We start from the raw sequence: 15,816 nt of genomic DNA on the forward strand, positions 1-15,816 counted from the left end.
CGGCAGGCTCAATTGATGAGCAAGGATGGTCGCGATCACATCAAGCTGAAGCGAGCGGAATGAGATACTCTTGTTCCAGCTTGGGGAGCTAGAGGGGTGTAATGAGCCGGCCTCGTGGTGGATGATTCGTGGGCCTCAACGAAACAGACGGGGAACAACTCGAACATGTCCGCATCGTGCCTCCAACTTTACCTTGCAAGGTGGTCTAGCTATTAGCAAGGAGATGAAACAAACCAGAGAGCCGCAAAAAGAAATGCGAAAACGGGGCACACGAGCGGTTGAAGGTAGCGAGGTCGCAGGGCAGCCCTGTCGGTCTAGGATGTGAATTTCAGCAGCCTGAGCCAATCGCTGGGCACCCAGCTGCCCGATCTCCGGGGCGCAATTTGATAAGCGGCTAAGCTCCAGGGCCCCTTGGGTGCCCAGTGGTGCCCCTAGACACCCACTAGAAGCTGCAAGCCACTTTATTCTCCGACGGAACCTTGCCAAAATGTCAGCGCAGGGACCTTTGTTTCAACCCTCCTCGCTCCAATTCGGCGAACAACCGATATATCTCACTTGCAGGCGCGTGGTGGCAGGGATAGCGAACAGTCGGGGTCTGCGCAGTCGCAGATGGGAGCACGAGAGACACCATCCAGAGGTCTCCGGCTGAAATTCCAACTCGCCGCGTCCTGGCCGACCACGCACCGGTAGTCGACATGTAAACACCACGCCCCGTCTATCGTCGAGCAACATCATTCCCTGCTCAGGAGAAGGAGGCGGCGGCGGAGGAGGAGGAGGGACGAGGCCCAGATGAAATTCCAAACAGGGACTCAGTTTGTAACCGTCCTCTTCTGTGTCTTCCCGTTTCTTCAAAAAGCCCTCTGTCGTCGTCTCTGGCCGCTGATCTTCCCTCTGTCCTTTCCCTCAAGCAAATTGTGCGCACCCTCATCTCCTTTTTGCACCACGCTCTTTCTCTCCTGCTCTTGGTGACTCTTGGGGCCAAGGGAACTTCGTGGGCTTCGGCGCTGGGCAGTGGTCAAGGACTGGAATATCATCTGCCACCCTGGTCGACTTGGGCGTTTCAGTCCAGATTGCCCTTCAGATCGTCATTGCGACAAATCTCCCGCCCAACCTCCCAGGCTTTCTAGCTCCCCGCACTCGCCAGCACCCCAACTGTGTCGGGCATAGCCTAACCTGCCATTAGGCCCTATTTGGCTAAGCCCCAGGTACCGCCTGCGAGCCAACGTTCCTTACATCGGACACTCACGAGGCTAAGGCTATCCTTGTCCACGAGGCCCTTGTCGTTCGAGGCCTGCAATTGGCGCAGGACCATCGTGGAGTCACTTTTCTTTGTGCTGTTCGTTCTCCGACTGGTGGCCGTCACAAAGAGGGCTAAGCGCATTCCCAGTACGGAGTATCGCAGACTAGAGGGACAAAACCCGCTTTCATCAAGTCCCTCACTAAATATACTCCCCTTGCGGCTTCGCCTTTATACCACTCCTTTCACCTCGACAACCTCGACTTCTCGACCTCTGTTCTTCTCTCACCTCACCTCCAGTCCTTCTTTAGGCCTTCTGCCACCTTACCTTCGTCTCCAGTCCCTTTTGAGCCCTCTTCACTCACTCGAGGTGCATTCAATTGGACAGTCGCTCTTTTTTTCGACCAACACTTAGCCACATCCCCCGATTGTCGCTCAAGAAGCACAAGCAGAAGCACAAGCAGAAGCACAGTCAGTGACCGTGCCGTTTGGACTAGATCGTCCCTGCCCTGTCAACACAGCTCTTTGACCAGAGTCCGTTCTCGAACATACTGCCTCACCTGGTGTGAAGACCTTGCGTCAACAGAAGCACACTCCTCACGCACCAACAGTGCAGACCTTTCACTTCACAACCTCTGCTTGCTCAGATTGACGTTCTGTGCGTTTGAAATTTGCGGTTTCGGACCCATTGAGACATCTCGAGTCCAACTATCCATCAACATAACATCGACCGATCAACCGTTCTTCCGTCGTTCAAGATGAAGACTCTTGCCCCCTTTGCCGTGGCCGCCTTGTGCGCTGGTATGGCGGCTGCCTCTCCCCTCGACAAGCGCGACTATGTGACCGAAATCGATTTGTACACTGTGACCGTCACCGTAACTGGATACCCTCCTACCGATACACCTGCACCCTCTGTCAGCGACTGGAATAGCTGGAGCAGTTGGGGACAATGGCACGGAGGAAGCAGCGGGGATTGGAGTAGCGAGTCGCCTTCTCCTACCTCGGTGGCCCCTGCCGATACACCTGCCCCTTCTCCAGCTGCAACCTCTGAGTCCTGGGCAGCCTCGACGTCAGAAGCGGCATCGACTCCTACTCAAGCAGCACCTTCGCCGGCCTCCACCTCGGTCTCTTCAGACTATCAGCAAGGAATTCTTGATTCGCACAACATGCATCGGGACAACGCATCTGTGCCGCATTTGACCTGGAGTGATGATATGGCCTCTATCGCCGCTCAAATCGCCGCCAGCTGTGTATATGCTCATGACACTTCCACTGGTGGCGGTGGCTATGGCCAGAACATTGGTGCAGGAGCCCCTCCCTCCGACATCCCTGCCATGATCACTGATGAGATGTATAACGGAGAGATCAACTTCTATCCGGCCTATGGCGTGGAGCCGGACATGAGCAACTTCGAAAAATGGGGTCACTACTCCCAGATCGTCTGGAAATCCACCACCTCTGTTGGCTGCGCCACTCAGTACTGTCCCAATGGGTTGGCCAATACCGGTGGCAATGTCAGCCCTTATTTCACCGTCTGCAACTATAGCCCACCAGGTATGTGCACTCGGACGTCTGTTGTCAATTGGATTACTGACCGATTCCTTAACAGGCAATTTTGGTGGCGAGTATGCTGCGAACGTCTTGCAGCCCGGGAACATGCCTACTGTCACGTTATAAGTGGCGCTTCGCTTCTGCATGATCTCACGATTCATTGGATGGGCCTCCAGCGCAAGGAAACAAACCAATGACAATGATATGTGGTGCTCAGTTCCAGGACGAAATGCATATGCAAGCACGGAGCGGGGGTTAGCGAGCAGTGTGGGATTATTTTCTTTTTCCTTTCTTTCTACAAGCCTGTTGCTTCACCATCTGAATGTCCTCGCTTGGGGTTCCATTTGGATGAGCTGAACGTCATGGCCTTCCTGGATTTTGATTCTTGACCACCGGGAGTGCGGCTTGAAGGACATTTTGGAGGATGAGAGTACCTGGGAAAGAGAGGTCCTGAGGAACAAGAAGGCTTGAGTCTGTAGAATAGAGACCCGAGCAGAAAAGTGTGTATCAACAGCTTGATTGCAAAATCATGAATGGAGTCCCCGTGGGTCACAGGCCTCTTTTTGATGGGTGGCGAGGTTGTCTCGGTTTTAACCCGGCCTCGTCTTCCGTCGTGTCTGGACCGCCTGTTAGCATCATCCTTTCACCCTTGCTACAATTCGGTTCCCCAGGTTTGGCTTGCGGAGAAACGGAAGTGCAGCTCAGCCACCAGAGAGTGCCCTTCCGCGAGTTATTCTCATGATCCGGTTTTGTCATTTTCGACACCCATCCGATCATCCGTCACTCATTTCTTCAGCTGGCGAGAAGGGCGAAGAGTCGCGACATTGGGACGAGAATGCCGTCTCCTTTCCAGATGTTCTAGAAGCCCCGGAATCCCAAGTCTTTAAAGGGATTCGAAGCCCAGTCGAGATCAGCTGGGAACTTGGGATGGTTCGAAGTCACCAATACGTCACAAGATTCTGGCCAAGTGGTGCTGGTATCCGTCAACCATCAAGACAGCTCCAAGGCCCCAACGGTTGCAGACCACTCTTCTGTACTTTTATTCCGCTAAACAATTGTCGCACGCAGACATAGAGTTCTCAGGTCCGATTCAGATCCCTTGACTCCTGCGCGTCTCATCGCCCATCCTCGGTTGAACCAAAGTGTCACGGCGCAGCAAATTCCCACACCTGCGAGGCCCGTGCTCTCAGACGGTCAGACCACTCAGCGCCCCTCAAACCGCCCAAAACGCGGGCGGATTTTAGCCTCCTGACGAGTCAGACTGCGCTCTGCCATTTCTACACTTCTGTACGTCCACATCTCTTTCCTTTCCTCCGAGCGCACCACTGCGAAACGCGGCGACAATTTGCCCACACCTGTTCCCTGTCCCTGCGCAGGCTCGCCCGCCTTGCGATATATTCCGGGCTGCGAATAGATCGTGGGGACCATATCGTCATACGACCACCATCCCTGCGGCACCCCTTTCACATGCACAGATCGGCTCTGTAAGAGGTTGTTTTGAGAGAGCATGCCCTCGGGCAAGGTTCAAAGGGCATGGAAACCCCTCTTGACAGTCTGACCTTGTTCCAGATGGCAATTTATGCAGTTCGCGCGACCTCTTCCCAAGCCCGAGTTCCTCTTTCTCTCCTTTTCCTCTTGCTGAAACCTACGTGCTCCTCGTCAGACCTTCGGGCTTCGCCTGCCTTTCCTCCATCGCGGAAATCACATTCCTCATGCCCTCTTACTATTTGCATGACTGCCACTACTTCTACCGCACTGCACTTCGCCTTCTGAGCATTGCCACTGTGTTGGCTGCGCTGTACGCATGATTCAAATATTGACCATGTCTTCCACAGGGACAGGAACGAGATACTTTGCCCGGCCCAAATCGCTTGACGAGACATTAAAGAGCTCCTCCCCCGAGAACGGCGCCCACGCCAATATGTCAAGCAACCAGGTGGAGCGGTCGCTCGAGGCGGCCAAGGAGGCCACATCCTCCTATACCAAGGCGGAGAAGGAGCCGGTGTCTTCAAAAATGGAAGTTTCCAAGCAGGGAATCACTTTTGCGGCTCAGGACAAGCTACCAAAGTTGCCCATACCTGAGTTGGATTCCACCATGAAGAAATATCTCGATGCCTTGGCTCCGCTACAGTCCCCACACGAGCACAACGAGACAAAGGCTGCCGTTCGGGACTTCCTCGAGAACGAAGGTAAGGATCTGCAGGAGCGATTGAAGAAGTATGCCACGGGCCGCACTAGTTACATCGAACAGTTCTGGTACGATTCGTACTTGAACTATGACAACCCCGTCGTCTTGAACCTCAACCCGTTCTTTCTGTTGGAGGACGATCCCACTCCAGCGCGGAATAATCAAGTCACAAGAGCTGCCTCGCTCGTGATTTCTGCTCTCTGCTTTGTCAGGGCAGTCCGAAAGGAAGAACTGCCTCCTGATACCTTGAGAGGAACGCCGTTGTGCATGTATCAATACTCGCGACTCTTTGGGACTGCACGAGTCCCCACCGAAAATGGTTGCATTATCGGCCAGGATTCCGACTCCAAGCATGTCGTTGTGATGTGCCGCGGTCAGTTTTATTGGTTTGATGTTCTTGACGACAACAACGACCTGATCATGACCGAGAAGGATCTTGCCATCAACCTGCAGGTTATTGTGGACGATGCCGAGCAGACACCTATCCAAGAGGCTGCCAAAGGGGCCATCGGGGTGCTCAGCACCGAAAACCGAAAGACCTGGTCACACTTGCGGGATCTGTTAACAAGGGATGAAGGTTCCAACAACGCGGAATGCCTAAGCATTGTCGACTCTGCCCTCTTTATGATTTGTCTGGATTACACCGAACCTGCCGATGTCTCGCAGCTTTGCGGCAACATGCTCTGTGGCACCAGTGAGGTGGAGCGGGGTGTCCAAGTCGGCACGTGCACAAACAGATGGTATGACAAGCTCCAGATCATTGTCTGCAAGAACGGCAGTGCCGGCATCAATTTTGAGCACACCGGTGTGGATGGCCATACTGTCCTCCGGTTCGCCAGCGACGTCTATACCGACACGATTCTGAGATTTGCAAAGTCCATCAACGGCCAAGCGCCCACGCTGTGGACAAGCCAGAGTCCAGACCCCTCGAAGCGAGACCCTGATAGCTTTGGTGACGTGAGCACAACTCCTCACAAGCTCGAGTGGGATATGATCCCCGAACTGCAAATCGCCTTGCGCTTCGCGGAGACACGGCTAGCAGACCTGATCAACCAAAATGAGTTTCAGACGCTCGATTTTGCTGGTTACGGCAAGAATTTCATCACCTCGATGGGCTTCTCACCTGATGCATTTGTTCAAATGGCTTTCCAAGCGGCATATTATGGTCTGTATGGCCGTGTCGAGAACACGTACGAGCCTGCCATGACCAAGACGTTCTTCCATGGTCGGACGGAGGCCATTCGGACGGTGACGCCCGAATGCGTAGATTTCGTCAAAACATTCTGGGCAGACAACGCCGCTCAGAAGAAGGTCGATGCACTGCGAACGGCGACGCAGAAACATACCAGCATCACCAAAGAATCGAGTAAGGCACAGGGCCCAGACCGTCATCTGTATGCTCTCTACTGTGTTTGGCAACGCAAAGTGAATGACGAGTCGGCCGAGATTGGCAGCACTACTGGATTTAGCTCAAACGGATATTCTAGTCCCACCGATATGAGCGACATGGGCAGTCCGAAACGACTCGAGGAGTCGTCTTCACCAATCAGCCGTTCCCGAACTGGGACCGAGTCCAGCCGCTCGCCGGCACCAGCTCTACAGCAGATGCCAGCCCTTTTCAGCGATGCTGGCTGGGACAAGATCAACAACACCATCATCAGTACATCCAACTGTGGGAATCCATCGCTGCGCCATTTCGGCTTCGGGCCTACCTCCGGAGATGGTTTCGGCATCGGATACATCATCAAGGACGACACTATTTCAGTTTGTGCCAGTAGCAAGCACCGGCAGACCCAACGTTTCGTAGACAGTTTAGAGTCATACCTCCACGAGATCCGTCGACTGTTGAGGGCCACCAAAACGAAAGACGCCGCAGCTTCCAAGATCACCCGAGCCAGAGAGGCAGAAGAAAAGGCGGGCAAGGACGGCCGCCTCAAGTCTCGCGGCCGAATTATCAAGACGGAGGCTTCCAAGGTCGATGGCTTCCAAACACCTACGAGTTTAGACACAGCAGAGGTGGAGGATGATGGATTGGGTGGATGTGAGTTTTCCCCTTGACATGCGGTGGATTGTTAACCAATTACTGACCTTTTGCTTCCCCGCCTCCTTCTAGATGGCTTCTTCGACGCCGGCATGCTGCTGCAGGCGCTCAAAAAGGATCAAACCAAACCGTCCGAACAAATTGCACAAAGGAGGAGGACTGTGGGCAAGAAGCTCGCCTTGAGCGAGTACTAGTACGAGTCCAAGCCCGAATTGGAGGATGGCATTGTGTTGGTTGGATGGCAATTTGGACAAATGGGAATGTGTGGCCGGGGAGATGATTAACCACGCGGAAGACTGACGACACCGAAGTTTTTGTGTGCGTTTTGCGGGGGATGGTTCGCATTCGCAGCTCCAGACCGGCCCGGGATGTTGTGCCTGGATCGACCAAGCGAACCAATTAGTAGCAGGAGGCGTGGGAGGAGGCGCATGTGTGGTGCAGGATGATGACACCAGCCACGGCCGATGTTGGAGTGCATGCGATGCGTGGTGCCGAAGCTTTTGAGATACCAGCGAGCGATATTCCGTTCATGTAGTCAACAGTTCAGCGAAATTGGTCGTTTTGAGGTCGTTGTATCCACCGGGCGCAGGACTGCTTCCTACGTTGTAGTATTCAGGCTGGTATTCCAGTGGCCTGATAGCGCCGATGCACGGCCGGCACTTCGCATGCCAAGAAGATAGTTCCTTCAACACGCTAATCCTGATTGGGCACCATCCAGGACTGCTCGATTCAACGTCCGACTCCCATCGCAGCCCAGTCCTGCGCCAGCACAATCAACAGCGCCCTCCTTCACGATAGACGTCACCCTGTGTTCCGGTCAAAGTTCGTGTTTAGAGTCCGCGACGGACCTCGTTGCAACTCTCTTCATGTGCTTGGACACGTCCTGACCCAACTCCATCCCCTCGCCACCCCCCCCATCAACCCGACCTCAGCCTTTTCCGCCCTTCCTCGTTCCGACCATGGCAGCAGTCACCATGCCCACGACCGCCACCCTCCCTGTTCCTAATGGGCTTGGTGCCGCTGCCTTGGACAATCCAGAATCCATGTCCCAGCCTCTTCCTCCGCCGCCCCAAGTCCATACCCCTCCTACTACGGACGAGGGGAGTCATAAGGATGATGACGCAGCCTCGAGTTCCTCCCTCTCCGAACTTGACGATGACATTGAAGATGAGGAAAATAGAATGAGATTCGAGGAGGCTGCCCGCGCTGGCGCAGAAGCCGAACAGTTCTCGGAGGTCAAACCGGACAGATATGAGAACGGAGTACCCATCTTCACTCCGGTATGTGATATATGACCGATGACATGGCCCGATGCGAGGTTGCGGAAAAGAAAAGCCAGGCTGACAAACACGGACACCAGACAATGGCCCAGTTCAAGGACTTCCAAAGATATGTCAAGGGTGTGGACCCTTACGGCATGCAATCTGGAATCGTCCTCATCGATCCTCCCGAAGAATGGTATATCACTCCTCTTCCAAGACATGCTGTCATCTGGCGGGCATGACTGTCTTCGCGGACCCCAACGCTGACTATATTACAGGAAGCGTGCTCGGAAAGCTCTGGACGAGATGGTCAAGACCATCCGGATTAAAAATCCCATAACCCAGGAGTTCCATGGTGCCCAAGGGATCTACACGCAGAGAAACATGGAGAAGATGAGGTCTTACAATCTTCCGCAATGGAAATCTCTCTGCGAGCAGACCGAGAACCAGCCTCCCGCCAAACGTGGCGAGAAACGCCTCAATGCCGACAAGTTGCTTGGGCGTGGCACAGCTCGCAGTAGAAAAACTGAAGCATCGGCGACACCTGAGGCTTCTAGAAGAGCCTCCAGTCGTGCCAAATCCATTCCTATCAAGGAAGAACCGACCGAACACGATTCTACCCTACTTGCCCCTCCCACCCCGACCAGTCCCGAGGTGAAGCCAGCCGCACTGGACAACGAGGAGGCAGATGATGAGGCGGTTTCCTCGACTGCTGATCCAACTCCAACCAAGGCCAAGAGAGGGAGAGGCAGACCACCTGGCACCGGCAGACCACGAGGACGACCGCCCAAGAGTGCCTCCAAAAAGGAATCTTCAAGCGTTGGTAAAGGGGCAGAGACAACCGTTGCCGCTCGTCGACTGCGGAATGCCCGCGAGGCCATTGATGAGATCGACGAAGAGGCTTTCCGCGATTTTGATTATCGAGCATATGATAACGACCAGTGGACGCCGGAGCGCTGCGACGAACTCGAAGAGAAGTACTGGAAAAGTCTCAACTTCAGCAATCCCATGTATGCCGCCGACATGCCCGGCTCTCTGTTTGACGAGGATACCAAAGAATGGAATGTGGCAAAACTACCAAACCTGCTGGATCTTTTGGGTCAACCTATTCCCGGTGTCAACACGGCTTATCTATATCTTGGGATGTGGCGAGCGACTTTTGCCTGGCATTTGGAAGATGTGGATCTTTACAGCATCAACTACATCCACTTCGGTGCCCCGAAGCAATGGTACAGCATATCTCAGAAAGACGCACCCAAGTTTGAAGCGGCCATGAAGTCTATCTGGTCGTCGGACGCCAAGGACTGCGATCAGTTTTTGCGCCACAAGACTTACCTAGTCTCGCCTGCAATACTGAAATCCAAGTTTGGGGTCAATGTCAACAAAGTCGTCCATCGAGAAGGTCAATTTATAATCACCTTTCCCATCGGCTATCACTCCGGCTACAATCTGGGTTATAACTGCGCAGAGTCTGTCAATTTTGCCATTGAGAACTGGTTACAGTATGGTAAGACAGCGCGTAAGTGTCAGTGCGAAGCCGACAGTGTTTTCATCGACGTGGACTGGTTTATCCGAAGAATGAATGGCGAGCCTACACCCGAGTTTGAAGAAGTTGAGGTCACGGACGACGAAGATGAGGACGAACCAACAGATCTACCGACACCTCCAAGCAGCGACAGAGGCAAGATCAAGATTCCACAGAAGAGGAAACGGGCTTTGAAGGATCTTGGACCCAACAAAAAGGCCAGGAAAATCATCAAAATCAGAAAAGTCAGCAAGAACCAACCCTGTTGCTTGTGCCCCAATGATTTCTCCTGGGAGCAACTTCTGCCGACGACGCAAGGCCAGCTTGCTCACAGGAGTTGTGCAATGTACACGCCAGAAACCTACATTGCAAGCCAAGACGGCAAGGAAATGGTCTACAATGTCGAAAACATCAGCAAAGATCGCTTGGAACTCAAATGCCACGAATGTCGGCAGAAGAAAGGCTCGTGCTTCCAATGTTCGTCGGCGAAATGCACCAAGTCGTACCACGCGACTTGTGCCATGCAAGCTGGCGTTCAAGTCGATAAGGGCGAAATCGCTGTTTGGCACGAAGGAGTGGAGTATCGCGATATCGGTTTCGACTGGAGATGTCGTCTGCATCGTACGGTCAAACGCACAAGAATCACGAGTGAACTATCTGCCTGCAATCACGCAAACAGCTGCTGGCAGAATGCAGAATTTCGACAGTTTCTTTTCCACCTTAAGGAAGGGGAGCTCATCCAATTTCAAGCCACCAATACCGACGATATTGAGGCTGGCCTGGTTATTGCTGGCTACGATGAAGGCCAAGACTCGGTTCTTGTCAAGATTCTACCAGATCTGAAACAGGTCAAAGAAGTAGATCCCACCTGCATCCTGTTTGTCGACTCTGCAACCTCGTATCTACAGAAGCCAAGTGCGAATGCGCTCGACCTACCGGAAGAGCTTCAGGGCAAGACTGCCTCACTCCCTGAATCCACAGAGAAGAAGCCAAGTCCAGGCGACCTGTTTACGGAAGAGCCAAGGACCGAATGGGCAGAGTTTGTCTGTTCTCTACCTCCCATTAATATAGCCCAGAAGCCTGTTGATCTGGGCAAGGACAAACAGCTTTGGTTGTACCTCGGAAAGACGTCATCAGAGGGCAAGGCATTCTATACGGCTGATCCTAACAACCCCGTTCATGATCCTGCCTCCAACTTCCTCGACCTCGTTATGCCTCCCAAAAAGGCAATGGCACCGCCACCTCAACCCAAACGTCAAGCGCTCTCTGCTTCGCACCCACTGGCCAACTTTGCCACCAAGAATGCTGCAATGGCAAGCATGAGACAGGCCATCGATAAGCGGCCTATGCAGAGTTCAGTCCTTCCGGGAACGTTCAGCGGAACAACACAAGATCTGACGATGGGAGGCAGCCAAGCTAGGCCAATCAAAGCCAGCCAGATCAAGCCGTCACAATATAAAGACATCATGACAGGTCAAGAAGCTCGCCTTAACGAGCAGGCCCGGATATTCCAACGACAGCAAGTCAAGGCTCGGCAACTTGACGTTGCAGAGAGCTCCATCAGTTCCGTGCGTCATCCTAGTATCGGGATTGACCATGATGCAGTCCAGCGCCAGAGGCATTTCCAACAGCAGGCATCTCAACATGCTAAGCATATGAAGGAGTGGTCAAACGATCCGTCACTGCCACCGCTCAAGCAGTACGAGCCCTTCCCGAGTTTCGCTACCCTCGATAACACTGGCCGGTACGGTCCTACAATGATGAATTCAAACATCCGGTCCCAACAATACGAATACAGCAGCGACTGGATGAACCCTGGAGCTGTGGGCCGGAGCCCAAGTTTCGGACATCCTCAAAATTCGGGTTTCAACTCCATGCTTTCATCTCAATACGGTCAACTCCAGTCCCCAGCCACTTCTCCCTTCCCTCCATACGTCCAGCAGTCTCACCTTCAGTTCCCCTATCACGGCAGTTCGAGTCACAGTCCTCCAGGATCATCGACGCCAAGCACTCCATATCAACAGTCCCGCATCGAAACCATCCGCGCGGCCGCAAGCCAACCCCCTCCTCCCCCACCCTCAGCCGAAGTCGAACGTCAACGACGGATCTCCAACCCAGCTTATCCCTTCAAAAGTCCTGATCAAATCAAGGCCCAAAGAGAAGCAGAGAAGCACTCTCCACCCGGTAGCAGGCCGAGCAGCTCATACATGATGCCCAGTCCCAGTCTGCAGCAGCACGACCACTCAGCTTCCTTTATGCAGCATGTAGGTTCATCTGCGGCGAGCCCCTCTATGCAACCGCTTGACCCACAGAATCCACCTCAATTTATCAATCCAAATGCGACGCAGATCAGTCCGCCCGGATCCAGTGCTGGACATCGCTCTGCGAGGGGAAGTTTCTCCGGATTAGGTCTGGGTTCAACCGTTCCTCTCCCCTTGACTCACATGGGCTTGAAAAGGAGCTCTTCGATGGACATGATGGATCTCGATATGCTCCATGACATGGCGCCCTTCCCCGCTGCGAGTATCAATCCACTGCAAATCAGCAATTACATTCCTAAGCGCTCGATCTACGATCCACTCAACACTACTGTCCATAGCGGTATCGTGCAACAGAAGCCTCAGCTCCCACTTCCCAAACCAATTCTACCGCATTCCTCGACAATCCAGTTTTCTCCCCAACCTCCAATGGCCGATCCATCCCGCCAACTGGCTCAGTCTCTTGAGAAACGTCCCCTTGGACCAACCGGCTTACTGATCAACGATCGTCCTATCCCAAAGCAACTGAGCGATTGGACTGTAAGGGGCGGGTTCTGGGCGAGGGTGGCCGGGTACTTTATCCAGAAACATAACGGCATGGCTAGTGTTTATAGGAGCCCGTTTATCGCCGTCAAGGACAAAGTTGGGCTGGACAGTTGGGAAGGAGGCTTGGCGGAAAGCTATTATGACAATCTGGAACCCTTGGAAAGGCAAAGGATTGATGCCGTGAAAGAAGGCAAGGCACTACAATGAATGTGAAGAAGATGCCAAGAATCTTCGTTGACATGTTGAACCATTGCAAGAAAACGAAGGGACCGGCACGTGAGTCGCGCAGATTCGTCCTTCGTGGCCGTCGATGAAGTTCCAGTGGATATGAATGTGATTATTCATGCAGGAATTATTGGACTGTTGAAGCGGATCTGAATGAAGGCACCAGAAAAGCAACGAGGATCCAGAAAGGCCGGATGCCACACCATGTACAGGGAACCGAGGAGGAAAGGGGTTCCATGCATACGTTGATTTGGGCTCGAACAAAGATGAAGGCCTGTTCATTCATTTACCCAATCTCCTGGGTCGGACAGCTCCGACCCCGACCAACATCTTTTCAGCTTTGGTACACTAAGTAGCAAAGAGAATATGAAACCCGAGAGCAAAGGACAAGTTTTTGGCCCCCTCGAGTGCTGCACCGTGCTTCCACCCCCTTTTTCCCCATTCGCGCCTCAGCCTCGCCCCTCTTCCGCTGTCTTCTTCGTCCTTCTTTACCAGTCCTCCACGCATCAAGCCTCGTAGGAAAACGAACAGATCCATGTATACATTTCCTCCCATGGGCAAGCAACGCCGCATCGAACCTCCGTACCAGGCTGTTGCGTCGACGGTTTGTCAAGGGAGATCTACGATGCCGGGATATCCCTGTGTTGTCTCATCTATGCCCAGGCCCTCGACCATGACCAAAGCCTTGTGCAGGCAGTGTCGCTTCCTGTTGTGAGGAAGCCCATAGTTTTCCCAAATGATCGGACACAGAGCAAGGGCCACCTTGTTGTCCTGGCTCAGCTTCGAGCCATTAGATCTTCTGTCCGCCGAGGTCATGGTTTCATGGTCGAAACACGCCCCGATTTTGGGATACTGCAGCTGGAATTCGAGGCCGGGTTTCGCCCTTCGTATGATCAAGCTGAACTTCAGGGCGGCCAGGAATGCGTCTTCCAACTTTCGATGGAACTGGAACTGATGATCGAGCCGGTAGTCTGAAAGTCCTCCTCCACTCGCGGCTTGGGCTTCATGGGTCGGGTGCTCCCACTGCATCAGATTGGCAGGCGGAGCGGGAGAAACACAGAGGCTGACAAGAGCATCGAAGAGATCCTTTGCAAACTGACGCGCAAGGCCCGGAATCATGGGTTTGATGACGAGATCCAGATAGGACAACTTTTCTTCCGTTTCCATTGATGCGGCAAATACCGGCAAGTCTGAATCTAGTTAGCTTGATGGCATGAGGTTTCTCTTCTAGAAAGGACTTACATTCTTCGCAAAACTCAAGAAGATTACCACTCATAGGTTTTGGTATCGCAGTTGGACACGAAAGGGAGAAAGGGGAGTCTGCGTCTACGAACACCCACTCCTGGATATCTTTCGATTAGCGACGCTGAAGAGGTGTTTTAAGACGCTATCTTTTCATGAATGAACATTCAAAGACAAGGCACGACTCACAAATATGGCAGCCCCGGCAAATGCGCGAAGAATAACCTGGGTACTTATGAACGGGTCGGCAAGAAGGCTATTCAAAGTGCTGTCTACACTGGTTCGGTCCCACAACAGGCATAGCGTCCGGCCCAATCTGAGTGAAGCCCGGGTAAGGTTGGATGATGTCAGGTGGGCAATAGGGAAAGCCTTGCAAAAGGCGTCGATGCCATGTTCGATATCAAGTGTAATCCCGGCGAATGAGCGAAAAGAGTCGATATTGGACGGTCCATCGCCCCATCGCCGGGCCTCACCGGAGATTGACCAGGCTGTATTGAGTATATCATCGAAGGATTCATAGCCTGGAAGCTTTACTCTGGACAGGAGAGCGAGGACACGATTAAAGGGCTTCGGGGACGAGTTGTCGATTTCATGCGCTGCGTTTGATGCAGCATCGTACGATAGGCTTCCACTCGAAGAAGAAGAAGAAGAAGGGGGATTGTCAGTAGCTGGCGCAGGTGCATTGCTGGCTACTGGCGATAAGGGGTCAACCGATTGCTGCTCTGGATCCTGCGGTGGAACTGAATTGCTGCCGTGCAGGCTTGAAGTCCCTGGGGGCGGAGAGGCACTTTGTTGGTGGTGGCTTCTGGCGACAAACTGTCGTCGATGTCGATCCCATTCGCTGACAAGCTTCTCCCCACTGACGCCGACCTTCTTGCCCAGTCCGTGCAGCTTGGTCTTGACTTGCTTCTCGCTCAATTGCGAGTTCCCCTTCTTCAGAATCGTGAGGAGGTGCTGTTTGATCTTTTCCACCGACTGGGCAAAGGTGTTGGCGCCTTCGTTGACGCTCTCGTCCAGCGCCTTGTATAGTCCCTTTGTCTCTTCTACTGACCACTGGCGCCGCTTTCTGGCCATTGTGTCTGTTGCGACAGTAAGGAGAAGCTCGGGTTTCAAAGATGTGCCTTGGGCACAGCTGCCGATGGAAGAGCAGAGTATGATCGAAGAAAAGGAGTGGTTGCTGGATTGGAAGGCAGAGGAAGGAGCATGAGAAATACTGGGCTGGCAGGGGCAAGAGCGAGAAGAGCAGTAAAACATTCCTGGCTTGGAATGCACGGCGGGAAATTGACCTGTTGGTCCAAGAATGTGAGCGGTGAGCCTTGGATGGCGTCTTTGTTTGCTACCACGCGGATCCCCTTTTCCCGCCATCTTTGAATTCAGACGCAATGCCCAAGCTGGGTTGGATGAAACTGAAATCAGCTCGCAAAGGAAAAGGTCTCAAACGGTGTCAACGAGCATTATCCGGGCAGTGGTGCTCTCGGCCAAGAATGGTTGATATCAGGCAATCACAAAGGCACAGCCTCGCCTTCACTGTCTTCGCTGCCTTGAGGGGTTTGTTGCTGTCGCGTGGAGAGGCAGAGATGTTCTACTACCTTCAGTTCATCATGTTCAGACCATTCAAATATCTGCGTCTCCTGCGAGGCCTGAACTCTCTACCATTCAACAACTTCATCACTTACTTGACACATATCCACTCACCTGAAGCAGACCAGTACCAACAACACCTTTATGGCTACACAGAATG

General features: G+C 53.3%; 3 protein-coding genes across 5 annotated transcripts; all 3 read left to right on the forward strand.

Moving 5' to 3' along the window:
* Nucleotides 1-1,466: 1,466 nt before the first annotated feature.
* On the forward strand, nucleotides 1,467-3,424 carry PV07_05016 (uncharacterized protein). Its single transcript, XM_016391883.1, has 2 exons — nucleotides 1,467-2,791; nucleotides 2,847-3,424. Exons 1-2 carry the CDS (start codon nucleotides 1,996-1,998, stop codon nucleotides 2,912-2,914), a joined length of 864 nt encoding a protein of 287 aa, XP_016249402.1. The 5' UTR covers nucleotides 1,467-1,995; the 3' UTR covers nucleotides 2,915-3,424.
* Nucleotides 3,425-3,456: 32 nt separating this feature from the next.
* On the forward strand, nucleotides 3,457-7,708 carry PV07_05017. Of its 2 annotated transcripts, XM_016391885.1 has the most exons (3): nucleotides 3,457-4,075; nucleotides 4,624-7,017; nucleotides 7,090-7,708. In XM_016391885.1, the coding sequence occupies exons 2-3, from the start codon at nucleotides 4,710-4,712 to the stop codon at nucleotides 7,209-7,211; spliced, it is 2,430 nt and encodes an 809-aa protein (XP_016249404.1). In that variant the 5' UTR covers nucleotides 3,457-4,075; nucleotides 4,624-4,709; the 3' UTR covers nucleotides 7,212-7,708. The 2 variants fall into 2 exon arrangements, with proteins under 2 accessions (XP_016249404.1, XP_016249403.1); XM_016391884.1 differs by having other exon boundaries at nucleotides 4,054-7,017.
* Nucleotides 7,709-7,771: 63 nt separating this feature from the next.
* On the forward strand, nucleotides 7,772-13,218 carry PV07_05018. Of its 2 annotated transcripts, XM_016391886.1 has the most exons (3): nucleotides 7,772-8,297; nucleotides 8,378-8,475; nucleotides 8,558-13,218. In XM_016391886.1, exons 1-3 carry the CDS (start codon nucleotides 7,977-7,979, stop codon nucleotides 12,813-12,815), a joined length of 4,677 nt encoding a protein of 1,558 aa, XP_016249405.1. In that variant the 5' UTR covers nucleotides 7,772-7,976; the 3' UTR covers nucleotides 12,816-13,218. The 2 variants fall into 2 exon arrangements, with proteins under 2 accessions (XP_016249405.1, XP_016249406.1); XM_016391887.1 differs by having other exon boundaries at nucleotides 7,772-8,475.
* Nucleotides 13,219-15,816: the final 2,598 nt, after the last annotated feature.

The sequence above is a fragment of the Cladophialophora immunda genome, assembly GCF_000835495.1.
Source record: "Cladophialophora immunda strain CBS 83496 unplaced genomic scaffold supercont1.3, whole genome shotgun sequence".
Lineage (NCBI taxonomy): Eukaryota > Fungi > Ascomycota > Eurotiomycetes > Chaetothyriales > Herpotrichiellaceae > Cladophialophora > Cladophialophora immunda.